Consider the following 18,514-nt stretch of genomic DNA (forward strand, 5'->3'; position numbering starts at 1 on the left):
TTGCTTGATGTACGGCTTCAGCTATGCAATAGTCCGGGGTCTCCGTTGTCGTATTTTACGCTTCATATGCGCCACACATTTTGAATGGGAGACAAGTCTGGACTGCAGGTAGACCAGTCTAGTACCAGCACTCTTTTACTACAAAGGCACGCTGTTGTAACACGTGCAGAATGTGGTTTGGCATTGTCTTGCTGAAATGAAATGAAAAAGACGTTGCTTGGATGGCAGCATATGTTTCTCCAAAACCTGTATGTACCTTTCAGCATTAATGGTGCCTTCACAGATGTGTAAGTTACCCATGCCATTGACACTCACACAGCCCCATACCATCACAGATGCTGGCTTTTGAACTTTGCGTCCATAACTGTCCAGATGGTTCTTTTCCACTTTGGCCCGGAGGACACGGTGTCCATAATTTCCAAAAACAATTTGAAATGTGGACTTGTCGGACCACAGAACACTTTTCCACTTTTCATCAGTCCATCTTAGATGAGCTCGGGCCCAGAGAAGCCGGCGGTGTTTCTGGGTGTTTTTGATAAATGGCATTTGTTTTGCATAGTTGAGTTTGAAGTTGCACTTACAGATGTAGCGCCAAACTGTATTTACTGACATTGGTTTTCTGAAGTGTTCCTGAGCCCATGTGGTGATATCCTTTACACATTGATGTCGGTTTTTGATGCAGTTCCGCCTGAGAGATTGAAGGTCACGGGCATTCAATGTTGGTTTTCGGCCTTGCCGCTTACATGCAGTTATTTCTCCAGATTCTCTGAACCTTTTGATGATATTATGGACCGTAGATGATGAAATCCCTAAATTCCTTGCAATTGTACGTTGAGGAACATTGTCCTTAAACTGTTTGACTATTTTCTCACGTACTTGTTCACAAAGAGGTGAACCTCGCACCATCTTTGCTTGTGAATGACTGAGCAATGCAGGGGAGCTCCATTTATACCCAATCATGGCACCCACCTGTTCCCATTTAGCCTGTTCACCTGTGGGATGTTCCAAACAGGTGTTTGATGAGCATTCCTCAACTTTCTCAGTCTTTTTTGCCACCTGTCCCAGCTTGTTTGGAACGTGTTGCAGCCATAAAATTCTAAATTAATTATTATCTGCTAAAAACAATCAGGTTTATCAGTTTGAACATTAGCTATCTTGTCTTTGTAGTGTATTCAATTAAATATAGGTTGAACATAATTTGCAAATCATTGTATTCTGTTTTTATTTATGTTTAACACAACGTACCAACTTCATTGGAATTGGGGTTGTATTAAATGCCAAATCCATCCACCGTGTACACACTTTATCGTTTATTTTAAAATTATGGAATACACTATTTCCTGTTTTCCCTTTTCAGGTAACTTGTTGTTGGGCTAAACTATTGGATGTTACACTCTGGGGAGAGAATAGGTTATTTTTAACAATATAGCCCCTTCTTCCTCACACACCATTTTCCAGGAGTTGCACCTCACAAATATCCACCCCACTGCATCTCCCTTGCTCACTGTCTTCTTTCCTGACATCCATACCGCCTCCGAACTTCAGTTCTCGGTTAAAAACATTTTAATTGCTTCCTTTTCTAAATAAACCAGCAGCCAGCCGAGTAGATAGTATCTCTGGCTCTCAGCGCCTCCTGCAGATTGTGTTTTAAATTAACAGCAGATGGGTGAGTGTTGAAGATGCTTGGTCTGCCTGCTGTGTTTCGCTCTCAGCACTAGATGGCATTGATAGCGTACATCTTCCTGTTGCCTCCTCAACTTCAGAATCCACAGTCATGAACAGACAATTACCCAAATATCACAAAAAAGTGGAAGAGTAAGCCATTTTACGTTGTGATTCACCGTGAGGTAGGAGGAAAACTAGAAAAGCAATTGGTAGAGTGTAGATCTCTGCTGAAGGGTATGTATAAAAATGATGTTGTGTTCATTGGATCGTCTCCAAATTTTAAGGACTTCTCCACTGGTCCATGATTTAACAGGGACATTTTATATATAATCCTTTTCACAGATGGATCTGTAATCGACCAGTGACAGTTAATAGCAAAGGTTCCTTGAGTTATTTGGCAGTGTCGTAGCTTGTGTTTTCCAGCGTCATCACCTTTTTTACATTGTGAAGTGGAATCTCAGTAAATTAAAAATTTTGAATTAACCTGCTTGAGTGAAATAAACTTAAATTCCTAGTACATACCAAGTGGGCAAATAACAAAAACATGGGATTATTTTTTTTAAATTTGGAATCAATGAAAGATTGGAAATAGGTCAAAGCAGAGGTAACAACTCACTCTTCCTGTTTGTGCATGAGTGGTGTGCAGTGGTGCACACTGAGGTTTTACTCAGAACTGCTCTCTTCAATGAGTTCACTCAGTTTGCATTAAGAGTGCTACAGACAAATACATAGCGCCCTCTAAGGGCAAGCATAAATTCTTTGCATTGGAAGTAATTTTCTAGAAATATAATTCATCCATTACGGGGTCAAACCTTGCCATATTGTACTGAGCAGCATTGACAGAGACGTGAATATATGATAATGTTTATTTTCGGTAGCACGGTGGATGTCTGGTTAGCACATCTGCCTCACAGTTCTGAGAACTGGGGTTCAAATCTCGGCCTCCCCTGTGTGGAGTTTGTATGTTCTCCCCGTGCCTGCGTGGGTTTTCTCCAGGTACTCCGGTTTCCTCCCACAGCCCCAAAACATGCGTGGTAGGTTAATTGAAGACTGCCCGTAGGTGTGTATGTGAGTGTGAATGGTTGTTTGTTTATATGTGCCCTGCAATTGGCTGGCGACCAGTTTAGAGTGTACCCCGCCTCTTCCCCGAAGATAGCTGGGATAGGCTCCAGCACGCCCGTGACGCTCGTGAGGATAAGCGGTACAGAAAATGGATGTTTAAAGGCTGCAAAGATTGATTGAATAACTTGAATAATTCAATTGTAAAAAAAGTTCAAAGCACAATCTCTGCCTCGAAGCTTCGCAGATATCATTTTTCCACATGGACGACGAATGTTACGGCAGTCGCACGCACCACTCTGTAGAAATAAGTTTGCTTAATGCTGGCAAGCCAGAAGGAAGTAAGTCTGTAAAGGACAGAGAATGTTCAATATTGAGATCATGTCCAATGTTGAGATAATTTACACTTAAAAAAGAAAATAAAGAGCAATTTAAACCACAACAACACATGTACAATCGCCAGCACAATTTAACGGATTGATTTTAGCTAATTTAATCTAACCTAGTATCGCTAGTTATAACATATTTCCCCTGCAAGTGGTCAAGGATGGACACCGCTGCTGGTCAACTTTGAATCGCTTTATGGAACAAAGGTTAAGAAAACAAATGCGTAATAAGCACATTCATACACAAGCTACCGATGCCCACAACTCACACTGATTCACTCATCATGCAAATTAACAGCCAGCCAACTCTACTCCCATTCGCTGACGCCCACATCACTCTCCAGGCCCCACCTGTTAAATTGTAGAAATGGTAGAATCGGTAAAAGACTTGATTGTAAAAAAATATTCGATAGCTGCAGCCCTAATTTATATGCAACTTTTGAGGTATGGTTTCCCTAAAAATTGCACTCTTTCCAAATTTTACAACCTTCTGAGGTAGTGCTGTTTTCACCTTGAATAAATGGTGCACTTGAATCATTCTGCAAACATGCTCTTTATTTCAAGCTCTTTCTTCTCCCTAAATTACAGTTTTCTACAAATATGTTTCCTATAAATGCTTTTTAATCATACAGTGTGTGTGTATATGCGTGTGTGTGCGTCCATGTGTGTGTACACATCAAGAAAACACAATCAGTTAGAGGCTTACTTTGTGTACCCCTTCTTTCTCTGCGCCCCTAAGTGATAGCATTCTTCCTATACCGGTCAGCCATGGAAGCCAGAGAATGTTTTCCCCATCGAAAATCACCGGTGCTCTGCACCACATCAAACGTCACATTAGTCCGCTGCCAGCTCTTCAGGGAACCCAACTATAGCCCAGTGAACTGCTTATGAGGCAACCTCCGGGAGTTTTATTTGGCTAGCATAGGTCCTCCTCATTTGAAGACATTAAAACAGCACACATTTATCTATTTTTGTAAATATTTAGCCCATGTGCGTGATTATGCAGCATGTGAACACATAAAAGTCCTGGGACAGACTGAGAGCACACTGAGGCTGCACAGCTGGGAGACATTAACTGCACAAAGTGATGGCAGCACCCTGCCCCGTACACCCCGATGATGTAATCTTTTCATTTTGATATACATGCTTTGTGCATGTGCAACTCTGATCAGTAACAGTAAGCATAATTAAAAGCCCTTGTGTACATTTAAACACGCATGAATGTTTATTAATGGCTAGATTAGCTGGAATATAACCAACAGATGTTTGCATTTAACTTTTTAACTGTCAGCTGAATAATTGTTAGCTGCAGCCTCAGTCGTTTCCTCATTCTTTTATTTGAAGTCACGCTTTAGACTAATGGTTATTGGCTGACATTTCCTGTCCCTCCCCGCACAGAGAGCCAATTGTCTGATAAATATACTGCTTGGCTGGCCAATTCCAGTTTGTTGTTTCACTAAAGCAGTTGCTGAGTGAACGTGAACAAGAAAATGTTCAATTTGATATCCCACCAATAAATGAGGCCCAATAACTGGTCAAGGGGGACCATGGTATTGGAAAACGACAAAGCCACATTCCCACCATGCAGTAAAGCTTATTTCAGTGAATAACAGTTACAGTTTGGAAGAGTAAACCTTAATCTGGTTTGTGTTTTCATCACTGGGTGTGTAGGCGGGATGAAGAGAACTTTGTCAGCTATGTAAATATAGTGAATCGTCTCATTTCTGATAAATCCAGAACTCTGGCCTTCAATTAATTTGGTTTTAGAATGCATTTTTCTAATAGGAAATAATGGAAAGGGTCAAACTGTTGCCATCATCAAAACTTTATTACCGTACAGGCAATGATTAAAGTAACATTTTAGCTTCCTTGACTGTCATACAAGTTAGAAGCTGTCTAAGCATCAGTTTCTAGGAAGGTTAGTAATGAAAACTGTTATGTGTTTCACCTTGCATTAAGACTTAATGCATCAGGTTTTTGTTAACATCCTTAAAATAATAAAAATAATATTACTTTCATGAAACGCAAGGACTCTGTACATAAAAGCAGGCACAATAAGTAGATGACAAAGACACAATCAATAATCAAACAACAACAGAACAACCAAAGTAGGTGGCAGAGGTCTAGGTTGAAGAAGTGTCGTGTCAGTGTAGATTTGAAACTGTCCAATGTTGGTGTCTGCTGAATCTCCTTGGGAAGAGAGTTCCTCAGTTCCACAGGGTAGGTGCTACAATGCTGAAAGCTCTGGCTCCGAAGGTTGATTTGATGTTGCGAGGGACAGTGAGGAGATCTAAATCAGCCAACTGCAGGTTCCATGAGTAAGTGTAGTGATGGATTACATCTGACAGGTATGGTGGGGCAGTTCAACTATTAAATTGTAAAAAAATGAGATGCTATTGTACGTATGTGGTGGACTCGCACTCGAAAAATTGCGCTGACGCTCTCACGTTCACAACAAACCACCATTGCCACGAATGCGTCACGACTGAGATCTACACGACAGGCCATATTTACTTCCATAAACACATGGCGCCTCGTTCTTGTGTGCATACACAACATGACATCCTGTTTTCTCCACATGCGTGTCACTTCACGGACATATTCCGTTCACAGTGGAAGTCGCATTTGTTTTTGTAATGTGACCAACTCCATAAAAAAATGGGATTTAACAAAAAAATCCAAATTGGCATCATGCCCTGGTGTGTGTGAACATAGCCTTAGTTGACTGCAAATTATGCTCTGCAAAATGGATGATGAACTCCGCTCGGGTTCCACCAAGAAGGCAATGTGTGTACCACTTTAATTGCTGCACTACCTCTTTCTTGCCATAAATTTGCTTTCCGGTTCTTTGATTCAGAGGACTCATTTAATTTTATAGACATTCAGTAATTTATCTTTTACATATGTCAAGAATACTGTATGTTATGGTATATTGCCAAAGACAATGTACAAAACAATATCATTTAACTGTCTAATTTTCTTTTGCTTTTTTAATGCTTTGAGTAGGAAATCCTTTGTCTGTTTGCTTTTGTCTGCATGTGGATGCATGCGTGTTGTCCATCCATCCATCTATTTTCTTCCGCTTATCCGAGTTGTGCTCATAAATTTACATACCCTGGCAGAATTTGTGAAAAATAGTTTTTTTAAATGCGACTGATGACTGAACAACAACTATCATTCATTCCTTTATGGTTATGTTTTGTTTAATGGTAATGCTTTTCTGAAATGCTTGACAGTTTAATTTGAAATCCCTTGTGTGTTTTTTTGGACATACTTAGCAAATAAAGATGATTCTGATTAAAATACAATTCACCTGTCCCTTCATGTTTTCTTTAAAGAATACCCATCTTACAAATTCTGCCTCGGTAATCAAACAAATGAGCACAACTGTGTGTTTTCTCATTTACTAACTATAAGTAGGGTGGTGAATTTCAAAATTAGAGCACGTAAATAAAAAGAAAGTCTTAGGTGTTCAAAAAAAGTGCTTAACTTCAGAATAATTATTTGAAAAAACTAACAAAATACAGATAATACTTCATGTTTTGATCATATGGGTAGAAGCAAAATCGTGCATTGTAAAAATGCATTGTACATAGAAGCATTTTCCAGAATTTGTAGGACAACCTTGGGGGTGGGTCTTATACATGGGTGTGGACTATACACGAGAAATTACGGTGTGTGTGTGTGTGTGTATTAATTAAATGTATAATTTTTATATATATTAAAATATTTTATTACTTTGGTGTTAAAATTGCTTGAAAGGACTCAAAACCCAAAGTGGAGGACTTGACTCGGGACTTTCCTGTCTCAATTTGGGATTTGACTCCGGACTTGAGGGTAAAGACTTGAGATTTACTTGTGACTTGCAAAGCAATGATTTGTTCCCACCATTGGATTACACGAATGTAACAGTTGGATTAAGGATGCGTTGATTGGTTATGTCAGGAGACTGGGGTGCTAGGATGACAATTGTGAGCTGAATTCAATACAGTTGTGGTAGCTTGTTTCCAAAGAAAATTGCCCTTTAAATCTTGTACTTTTAAAGAAAAGTACTATATCTGGATATATATCGTCATTGGGATATAAATTAGCTATATAAAATGTACAAGCGGATACAAGCGGCCGAAATGAGTTTCCTCCGCAGGGTGTCCGGGCTCTCCCTGAGAGATAGGGTGAGAAGCTCGGTTATCCGGGAGGATCTCAGAGTAGAGCCGTTGCTCCTTCACATCGAGAGGAGCCAGATGAGGTGGCTGGGGCATCTGATTCGGATGCCTCCCGGACACCTCCCCGGTGAGGTGTTCCGGGCACGTCCCACCGGGAGGAGACCCGGGGGACGACCCAGGACATGCTAGAGAGACTACGTCTCTCGGCTGGCCTGGGAACGCCTCGGTATCCCCCAGGAAGAGATGGATGAAGTGGCTGGGGAAAGGGAAGTCTGGGCGTCCCTGCTAAAGCTACTGCCCCCGCGACCCGACCTTGGATAAGCGGTAAAAGATGGATGGATATATAAAATGTTATTCATATTGCACAGCATTGCTACAAACAGATAAAAACAAGGGGAAAATAACTTAGTTCCGGGCCTTTCATGGATGTATTGCATTTCCATTTATTTGAATGTGAAACATTATCTTAGTTTGCGAATGTTTCGGTTCATGAACTGAGTCACCGAATTAAGTTCATAACGAGAGGTTCCACTGTATTTCTACAAAAACACTGTCTGACCTTCATACAGTCAAAAAGTACATGACAAATAAGACTAACACCTAATTTATTGTAGAAGGAACAATAATTAGAGAGTGCATGTTACAGTATTAGACAGCAGGACAGTTGTGTGCACTCAGTTGGCCACATGCTGCATACTTCAGATGTAAAGCCGCCCACTCCCTATTTCCCTCCTCTTTCTGCTCTGTCGCTCACTACTCTGCAACAAGCTCCCCAGTGGCTCACATACTGTTCATGTTGCCAGCCTTTCGTCTGGAGCACAGTGGGTAAGCTTTATGTGTCACAGGAAGAAACTCACCACTAAGTCTAATCTATGCACATTTTTTAAAAAAGCTCAGTCTGCAGCAAAAGGGCGTGGTGTCATCACTGCGGCACCACCAGTGGTTTCTGCAAAAGCACAGTCGGGGGAACTGAAGGAGTGGTGTGATTGGGAGGGAGAATAATCAAAGAAAGTGCAGCAGAGTGACAGCGAGGAAAATTGATATTGGTTTGTATGTACTGTAGCAGCTGCTTCTGGTCATCTGACGCTTACTGCATTCTGCCATTTGTCAGGGTGAGCTGGGCTGGGCTGGACCATACACAGATGCACCCTGTGTGTGTGCGTGTGTGTTTGTGTATGTGTGTGAGAGAGAGCGAGAGAGAGAGAGAATGAGAGAGGGCGAGAGAGCGGTAGATGCAGAAGGAGAGGGAGAGATGACGCGAAGGCTGGCGGTGTGTATTCTCAGTCATAGTCACAGGAAGAACCAGAATCTGGAGCAGGACAGCGGTGGAAGGTTGTAAAGGGAAATGTTGCAGACGGCTTAGTCAGAGATGGAGCCTCCCGTACTTGACAGGGCTTGAACAGGGCTCAGCACCACTGGCTGGACCAGCGGCTGCGATCCGACTCAACTACAACACAACAACTCTGTTGACAAGCGAGCAGGTGACACTTGCTCACCGCTTGGTGTCATCGACAAAGGATTATTATGGGCTGTTCTGCCAGTGTGGTCCTACTTCTACGCTCAGTGGGTGGGGTAGACTGCGGTCACATGTGTTCACGGCAGGACCAAACAGCAATGGATGCTGCAACACCCACCCTGGAAGGCTATGCCACTGCAAGCTCACCTCTGACCATCATTGTCATGGTAACCAGCACTGATGCACCTCTGCCTAGTGTCTAATGCATGTGTGGGTGGAGCAGTCGTGGTGTTTATGTATGTAATATCATCATTGTCTGGATCCATTTTTACAATGTGTACAGTCGTCCCTCGTCATATTATGGGTCACACAACAATAAGCGTGAGTAATGGATGCGTAAAATGCAGAAAATGTTTGAGATAATTTTACTTAAAAAAAAGATAAGGTGCAATGTGCCTACTGCAAAGCAGAATTGGAAGAACTGCGGGTGTATAGTAGAGTAAACGTTAGCTAATTTATTATACTGTAGTTTACCACCAATAGTAAGACCGAATTGTAATACTCCTACAGGTAGTCAAGGATTGACACAGCCGGTAGTGCACTTTCAAATTTTTTTTTTTTAATACATAGTAACACAATAAACACGTTACAAGCACAGTCATACACTAGCTGTATGGCCACAACTGATGCCCAGGCACTCCACACGCAGAATGTCCAACAGATTAGCCAGTTAACAGCCAGCCAACTCTACATTTTCATTTGCTGACTCCCATGTCACTCAACAGGCTAGGCCATGCCGTTTAAAGCTACACACATTTAAAGTCTCAGCTACTACATCGTCGTTAGGTACGTAACGGACATCAAAAATTGGCGACAATAGTCACGAAAAAAGGCAGTAAACACAGCAGCGTGACAAATGAGCACAATACAAACTTATAAGCCACTAAATAGTGTATGGTTCAAAGACGCACACGATCACCGCAGTGCTGTACAAATCCGAATATGGAAGTGTAACAAGTCATTTGCCGTCATTGCTCTGTGGTTGATAGGAGCAAAATGGTGTTCACCTTTCTGCTCAGTCTGAAATGGACTTTTGTAATTTTTTTCTGTATTTATCTTCTCTGACGTCATCGCCATCTACTTCTTTGTTGTGTTTTCATGCGGTAGACAAGACTAATAATGCATTTTTACCATTTTCCCACTCCTTGAATCAAATATGTGCTCCTCGCATTGTTGACGAAAGCACGTTGTCGTCATGCGTTTGCTTTGTCGAGCTTCACAATTAACTCTTTCCTGCCAGTAACAGGCAGCTACTGTATGTACGAATAGTATCAAACTGAGCGGGCAGGCAGTGAATGAGTTAAATAAGCGCATCCCCCGAGGCAGAAAAAAAATCCTCAAGCATTTTTTTGTCCTTCAAGTCCTTGAAATACACGAGTATTCCTTGCACCCCTATTCAAGTATTAGCTAGCCCCAGCCCAAATAGGAAGTGTTTAGAAGAGTATGGGAGAGGTTAACAAGAGTATAACGCCATAACGCTTTAAAATATATATAAATGATCAAATAAATGGACACTGCTTTGTGGATTGTAGTCAGAACCGCCACAATAAACGAGGGATTACTGTATTTTAATTCTCGCTTGTGTTATTGTTTTTAACTGTACATCTCCCAGCTCGGTGGTGGCCCCTTACAGCTGAGAGGTATAATGGCGAGGACGGAAATGAGGAGGGAGGAGAATAGAGGTGGAGGATGGGGTCATACATTAGGAATTTAGTTTCTGTGGGAAAACGTTTTGCTTTCCCGACATATGGAGAGAAGATGATTTAACTGAATCAATAAATAAATAAATGCATGCAGGAGCAAGTTGGTCTAGTAATCAGTGATTGGATTACATAAAGTTGATTCTTCCTAAACAACTTTCCAGTACAATGCTGTATGTCAGCCATCTGTGAGGTAGCTCTCTAGAACCAACAGTGTTGGTCTGATTTGCTTTTCACCCCAAGCAAGACCCAGGTTTCTGCAAGTCCAGTGGAAAAATGTTCACGTTTTGGCACAGTGGGATTTTTAGAGTCATTTCCTCTGTTTCCCCCCTTGTTTCTTTCTTTCCCACCATAAACTTTTCATATCTTCGGTCCCCTCTCTGGTCTCTATGGTAAGCTGGAGTTTATGTATACTTCCAAATCTTGGCTTTTACGTGAGTTGTACCGTAGCCTTTCGTGACTGGGCTGTACTAGAAAGTAGCACACTGACACAGCATTTTTACAGCGCTTCCCAGTGTGAACTATTTACACAATACAGTGAACTCCCTTCTTCACAGGGGTTAGGGCCAAGAACTGCCGTGAATAGCAAAATCTGCAAGTAATTGACACCAGCCCCCAAATTGTTTATAATTGCCTATATTAATTGTTTAAATCCCAAATCCCAAAATATAATCCCAAAACACTTAAATATGTATATGTGTTTAAAACTCATTTAACAACATTACCCTAAAATAAATGGTTTGCAGATGATTTACCTTTGAAAACAATGCAAGTGTGTACTCTTGAGCTTTTTAATATCCACTCAGCATAGCAAAAACATACACATGCAGCAAAGACTCCCTGTTACTTCCACTAACAACACACGGTAAATTTAGCTCCTCTCCAACATACAGAGGTCACAAAAATAAATACACCAAAAGTGTGAGGACACTGGTGTGTATGTCCCCTTTAGAAACCGTAAGAATTCCCAGTTACTACTTTTTAATTAGCCAGCACTTTGACGTTTATAAAAAAAAAAATAAAAAAAAAAGACAACAATTGGACTGGCATTACCACATTACTGGTAACCTTTTATTGGTCAGTGACTGTGTTTTTTATGTCTTTATGTCTCAAAAGTATTCTGTCAATTGACTGTCTATTGTCGTACTAGAGAGGCTCCAACTACCGGAGACAAATTCCTTGTGTGTTTTTGACATACTTGGCAAATATAGATGATTCTGATTCTGATCTTTGGACGTTGTAGGAAGAGCGCAAAAATACACAGATAGCCACGAACTGGCAAGTTTTTCACCAAATAGCTGAGGTTAGGTTGCACAGAAAGAAATGCAAATAATGCTAAAAGCTAAAACAATTGACATACTCTATACTGTACAGTGAATCTCCACCTATTCACAACTCACCATTCACAAACTAACCTATTTGGTAAGTACCGTATTTTCACGACCACAGGACGCACTGTATTAAGAGGCACAGTCTCAGTTATGGGGTCTATTTATGTATTTAACACATACATAAGGCGCACCGTATTATTGGGCGCAGGCATGGTAAAACATGCGCTAGCTTGGCGACTTATTACCGTAAAGCCTCGTATGAACAAAATTAGGGGCGGCTGGCTTGATTGCTACTTTACGAGTGGAGGCTGGCTTGACCGGTGCTATATACCTACTGGGGGCGTGCCTTTCGCTTCCTCCTTCAGGCGCACCCTTCTCCCTTTACGTCCGCATGCTGTCCTCAGCCACGTCCACTTTTCCTCTGTATAAGCAGCGTGTCGGGAGGAAATGCTCCCAGTCAGTCAAGCGGAGCGCTCATCAAACAACAACATTGATAGATTTTCAACATAAGGTGCGCCACATGATAAGGCGCTTCTTTCCATTTTGGAGAAAATTTACGACTTTTAAGTGCACCTTATGGTCGTGAAAATATGTTACTTGTTTACAGCTGTCAGTTGTAACCTACTTTACTGTGGCCGAAAGTAGCAATAGCATTAGCCACAAATTATAAACAGTCACTCACTCAGTCTCTCTCTCTCGTTCACACGCACATAAGAAATGGTGTTGGTACCTACCAGGGGAGCATTATTAGGAATCCCACTTGTGTTCTAGGCACGACACGCCCCACTCCAATATTACTGGCTGCAGGACACGTGCTGCATGAATATGATTGGCTTCTATATCCCGATAAAACATGCCCTACTGCTTCCTGACAGAAAAAGAAGTATGTGACTTAAGTGTGACGGCGTTACTATGAATCACACTATCCATAACCCACACTAATTCTACCCCTAACCCATTGGAGCCCACCCTAAACCCAACCCAAGCCCTAAACCTAACCAGAATAAACTTATTTGTTTTTATTTTGTACAAATGTGAAACATATTTTGAATGGTCATCTCGTTACATCTCCGTAGCTTGCTCCTTCCGCGACAAATCACATCGCAACAGGACGTGTTCTGCCTAGAATACGACTGGGATTCCTAATAATACACCAGGGGAAGCCCCTCCTTGTCTCTGGTACGTGTGGCACGAATGAAGGCAATACACGTTCGATGTGTGCATAACTCCCACAGTCATACTGCTTATTCAACTTCAGGAGAAAGCGATCCAGTGGTTGAGCATATTGAACATTACATATTGAATATTAACAAGAAATCCGTCCGGTTCATGTGCCATGCGTTTAAGACCAGCTTGAGTAGCTTGAAAAGGGCATCCTGGACATTTCCATCCAAAATTATCTTGCGAACCTGATAAAAGGGCATCAAAGATTGTTTTAAAAAAAAAAAAAAAGTAAAGTAAAAAAAAAAAAAAGTTGTAGCATGGAAACTTTTAACACAATTTTCAGGCTTCATCTGCTGAAAAGACAGTGGTTTCATCACTAAACCCTGAGGAACACCAAAGTCCAGCAGAAGCTTCAATGAACATGCCAAATCAAATAATGTTTAAAGGGTATCATGTTGCAGTATTTTGGTAGCTTATGTTTGTGTTAAATCTTATTTTTTGAGTTTGCCATCATATCAAATGTGAAATTAAATTGAAACACTTGATGCGCTACCAATCATCACCTTACCGTCTCGTACCTTTCATTGAGTGTTATTTTGAAAAACAAAACAAAAAAAAGCTTCGTGATGACTGATTTGAGTGTTAAGAATCATCCAAACTCTGTTTGCAACTTAAAACATTTGAATACATTTCTGCCCTGTGATTGACTGGCGACGAGTCCAGGGTGTAGTCTGCCTTTCGCCCAAAGTCAGGACAAGCTCAAGCTTTCTACAACTCTGAACAGGATAAGTGGCATAGAAAATGGATGGATGGATATACGTTTCATGTTTTGTAACTGAAGGAAACACTTAAGTTGAAAAAGTATGGTGTTCGATAATTTTTTCATGAGCTTCATTGTAATGATGTAAAGCAGATGGCTCGTGTCTCTTGACTTCCTCTACACTCTCCCCATCCATCTTGTGTACCTTCGCTTTTTAGCTTGGGACACGTCTCCTCACACATCCTTCCCTTAGCAGGGCAATAATAAATTTGCTTGACAATGATACAGACCACCAGGAATATGCATTTGGTTCCTCTCCAATGTTTCCATTCTTGGCTGTCTATCTGAATTCTTAGTGTTGATGTATTCTGCAACATTCAAAATGCTCCTCTCGTTTCCCAGTTACTCTGTGCAGAATCCCTGAGCTGCGAGCTGGCCAGTGTAGTGCTGTATTTGTGACCTCCTCACAGCTGTACTTTATCAACAGCAACCTCAGTCTGCCTCATGCCTGTTAAGTGTGGGGGGAGAACCACAGAAGGTCCAGCAGACATTGAAAGGTTAATAGGGTGCGAGCAAGGGATTGTTGAAAAGACAAGAAAGGAATCAAAGTAAGAAGTTTGACGAGGACAAGACAGAGGAAGCAAAGAGTTAGATAAAGCATCTGGAATGAGTGGAAGAAGAGGGAGGATACGGCCATTCAATAGTCATGAAGGAGATCTGTTCCAGGTGTAGAACGTCAAATTAATATTCATTATGTTTGGACGGAACATTAAGATGGATTTCTTCTCCTGGCAGACTTGCAAGACCTCCAATTTGTCCTTTTGCTTGGTCATCTTTACAAAATTCAGACGTGTAGACATAAATATATACTGTAGGCCTTACAATTCCATCAAAGTACCACCACACAAAATTTAAGCTACTGCTGTTAAACTTTCTGGCCCTATACAGTGGAACATCTAGTCTGCTAAGTTTTTTTTTCACCAAAACATAGCTTTCGGTGTGCATACATTTTTATTTTATTAAAAATACTAGCCAATTATCGCTTTAGCCACACAGTGTTGTACTAAGTAGCCTGGACAAAAACGTATAACATGTACAGTATAAGTTTTTTTCTGGTTCTATGGTTATCTTTGGTACACCTCTGTGGTAGCATCACAAAAAATAAAATAAAAATAGAAAAAAAGGCCAAATATAAAAAAAAACAAAAAAACACGTGTTCGCTCCCAACACGTCACGTTGTGATAGGCTCCCTCACATTTGTCACGTTCTGTTAAGGCTTTTTACAGATGAAATGTGAACGCCGGGTAGCTTTGGTGCATGTTTGTGGACCATCAGAGTGGTCAGCGCAGGGGGTCACATAGTCACATACACCCGCTCAATAAATGTTTGATGATAATATTTTTCTTTCAACAACTAATTCATTAAACCATCTCTTGTGTCAAAACATGCAAAACAGGCCGTTATTCACATACTAAACTGCTCTCTCTCTCTTTCTCTCTCTCTCTCTGTTTGTCTGTCTCTCTGTTTGTCTGTCTGCCTGTCTCTCTGTCTGTCTGTCTTACACTCACTCACTCACTCGTTGAACATTAAGCATAAACAGGTATGCAATGGCAGGCATTGTAGGTAAATTAAATGCATGGCTTAGCTTTAGAAGAGTTGTAGGTGGCATGTGACAGATTCTCTCAGATTCTTCCTGTACCACTACGAACCACCTCCAAATTGTGTTGGGCCCTATTATGTACTGTCAGGTTTAGTTACGTGCACCCTGTTTTACTACGGTTTCTCATCTTCCTGTTACTGCCGTGGCAAATATTTTGTACATCCACGGCAATCACAGCCGCTCTCGTTTCTCAAGTGTTGTCATGTATATAGTTTTGGTTGAACTCCTAAATGTACGACTTCTGGGGATCTGTATTTTTGTCTTAATACACAACAACTTTTTGTTCTGGCTCATTGTCTTGATTTTACACAAAAATATAGTCAAACTTTTTTCGCTTAAAGAAAACAACCCTAAATATTATGCGACTGTCACCCCTTTCAAAACACAGCCTTGCACCAAAACTGTTGTCTGCACCTCATGTAACATATCAACTGTTCTAAGCCATCTTCAGAGGTTGTTTCCTCTCAATATTGTTCTGCTCTGAGGTTTTATCAGGGGAAGTGCAGTCTGTGTGTGCAGAAATCACATTATGACTGCTCATACTGTGCTGAACATATTCATACCCACCTGAATAAGTCTTACTTTGCAGATTTCCTTTCTTGTAGTGCAGATTTACCTTTTTAAGTTTTCACATTGTGGATACACTTGAGCTTATTGATAAGGTTTGTCAAACACTTTCGTTGAAATCTCATTTGCCGGGGAATTCTGTGTGTGTGTGTGCGTGTGTGTGTGAGCGTGCGTGCGTGTGTGTGTAACTTAACAACTTCCTCTACATCCACGTGCGTTGTCACACAGCGTGGTACTAGTTCTGCTTATGATAAGGCATATGTGCTGCGATATGTGTTTGTCTCGTTGAGTTGTACATTTTTCCTTTTTTAAGTTTTATTTGTAGCATTTCAATTATTTCTCATTCACGATGAGCTTCAGGAGCAAGATCACCCTAAGAAAGAAATTCAAGAGTAAACGCATGAGGTCGGATTTCACCAGGTTGAGTATTGTATGTATTTAATAATTTATTCCTCGCTATCTGCATTTTATATGCTTTTTTTTTTGTATTTCTAGTACTGTCTGACAAGGCGGCTGCTAACCATTGTACCATTTGTAAATATTTAATGTCTGTTGATTACCGTGATGATCGGACTGAGTAGTTCAGTTCCTCTTCTTTTTCAAGTGTTTAGAGTGCGTTGAGCCCTTTTCTGTCAGTAATGAGCAGCTAAAGGGCTAAAGATGATAGGCAAATTCAGTTGTGTGGATATTACTGATGTGTACATAATAGGCATCTTCACAATTTTGTACTTCAGTAATTTACATGGCACATAATACATGGCTCACAAAATACATGAAAAGGAGCACTTCCAAGGCTCAAATTGTTTGCATGAAGTGCTCTTTGGACAATTATATATACCAAAACTCGAAGGCAGTCTTTTTGGAAGAATTAAAATGTTTTTTTTTGTTATGGCTTGGTCTTCTTAAATCCTTAAAAAAGAAAAAAAAACTTTTGTCATACAAGCGTTCATCTTTGAGTCAACCAAAACATGGCTGTTTGGCAGATTTTTATTTTTTTTGAATTAATTTTTAATTAAAATATCAGAAAGAATGAATTTGTTCACATGCAGTTCTGCACTGGAATATACTTTATAGCTACTGTGATATATATATAATCACAGTAGCAATTTAAGTCAATACATGAACAATTTCTGATGCTTTTTTTGTGTGTGACGCTCGAGCAATGCTAATGCTGACATAACTTGGTCCTCCAATATTGTAGTAGGCAATCTGTGATTGTCATGGTAACAAAAGAGACACTGTGCTCCTGATTACAAAGCAGTGTATGGTAACAAAAGCTGCCACTTTATGTTAAAATGAATACATTCAGCTTCAATGGGTAGACTGCACTTGTAATATTGAACAATTGTAGAATTCAGATGAATGCTGGATGAAAAACGATGGGCCAGACTAAAAAAAACATGCAGACAGCTAAAAGCAGCCTATTGATTTTTGATCCTGCCAATGAACATTAAGTTTAACAATCGGGATACTGAAGTCACCTTGAATGAACTTACACTGTAGATTTTCTTGGTGCCTATAGGCCTGTTAGGACCATTAAGGTAGAAATCCAGTCAGCACTGTACACATGTCAAACAAACTAGAGGCTTCTTCTGCTTCCTTTGACTTCCTGGCTACAGTCTCCACCAGCCCTCGTTCGGCTGTGGTCTTCTTTTTTTGTGAATTACAGAAGCAACGGTCTATAATCTCTTGAACACATGTTGCATGACTATTTTGTATGACTCATATAATATTACACATCTTTATTTCTATTTTGTAAATGTTTTGGTGAATGTCATCCAATGTGTGTTGTATATAGTGGATTTGGATAATGACAAAACCACTGTCCTGTTGGTTCAGTAGCATTTGACTGACTTTGACACCTCACAATTCACCTTTCAGTTACTTCTGTCAGCAGTCTCATCATTAATAAACCATGTTGGATGTAGTAGGTGGTATTCTTGGGATCATGAGGTGTTCCTGTCCTTCTCCAGAATTTTTACTTTTCAATTGATCACTCTGATTGGTTGTTAGTTAGCGAATCAGCACAAAAGCAACCAACCGACAAAAGAAAAATGCACTATATGGTAAAACAACCCCTCCTGGAACCCGTCACCTTTTCATGGTGGAGGGGTTTTTGTGTGTCCCAGTGATCCTAGGAGCTAAGTTGTCTGGGGCTTCACGCCCCTGGTAGGGTCACCCATGGCAAACAGGTCCTAGGTGAGGGACCAGACAAAGCACGGCAAAAAGACTATGACGAAAGATGTTCATGGATTGAGGTTTCCCTTGCCTGGACGCGGGTCACCGGGGGCCCCCTCTGGAGCCAGGCCTGGACGTGGGGCTCGAAAGCGAGTGCCTGGTGGCCGGGCCCGCACCCATGAGGCCCGGCCGGCCACAGCCCGAAAGGGTAATGTGGGTCCCCCTTCCCATGGGCTCACCGCCTGTGGGAGGGGCCATAGGGGTCAGGTGCAATGTGAGCTGGGCGGTGGCCAAAGGCAGGGACCTTGGCAATCCGATCACTGGCTAAAGAAGCTCGCTCTAGGGATATGGAACGTCAGGCAGGG

The 18,514-nt window shown here is 41.1% G+C and overlaps 1 protein-coding gene across 3 annotated transcripts in view; it reads left to right on the top strand.

Annotated features, from left to right (window-relative positions):
* Positions 1-8,507: 8,507 nt before the first annotated feature.
* dock10 (dedicator of cytokinesis 10) overlaps positions 8,508-18,514 on the top strand; it is an 88,167-nt gene continuing 78,160 nt past the window's right edge. For all 3 annotated transcript variants that reach the window (XM_061682549.1, XM_061682550.1, XM_061682551.1), the window contains exon 1: positions 8,508-8,956. In XM_061682549.1, coding sequence (XP_061538533.1) covers positions 8,798-8,956 — 159 coding nt within the window. In that variant the 5' untranslated portion in view covers positions 8,508-8,797. The remainder of the gene's footprint in view (positions 8,957-18,514) is intronic.

The sequence above is a fragment of the Phycodurus eques genome, chromosome 7, assembly GCF_024500275.1.
Source record: "Phycodurus eques isolate BA_2022a chromosome 7, UOR_Pequ_1.1, whole genome shotgun sequence".
Taxonomy (NCBI): domain Eukaryota; kingdom Metazoa; phylum Chordata; class Actinopteri; order Syngnathiformes; family Syngnathidae; genus Phycodurus; species Phycodurus eques.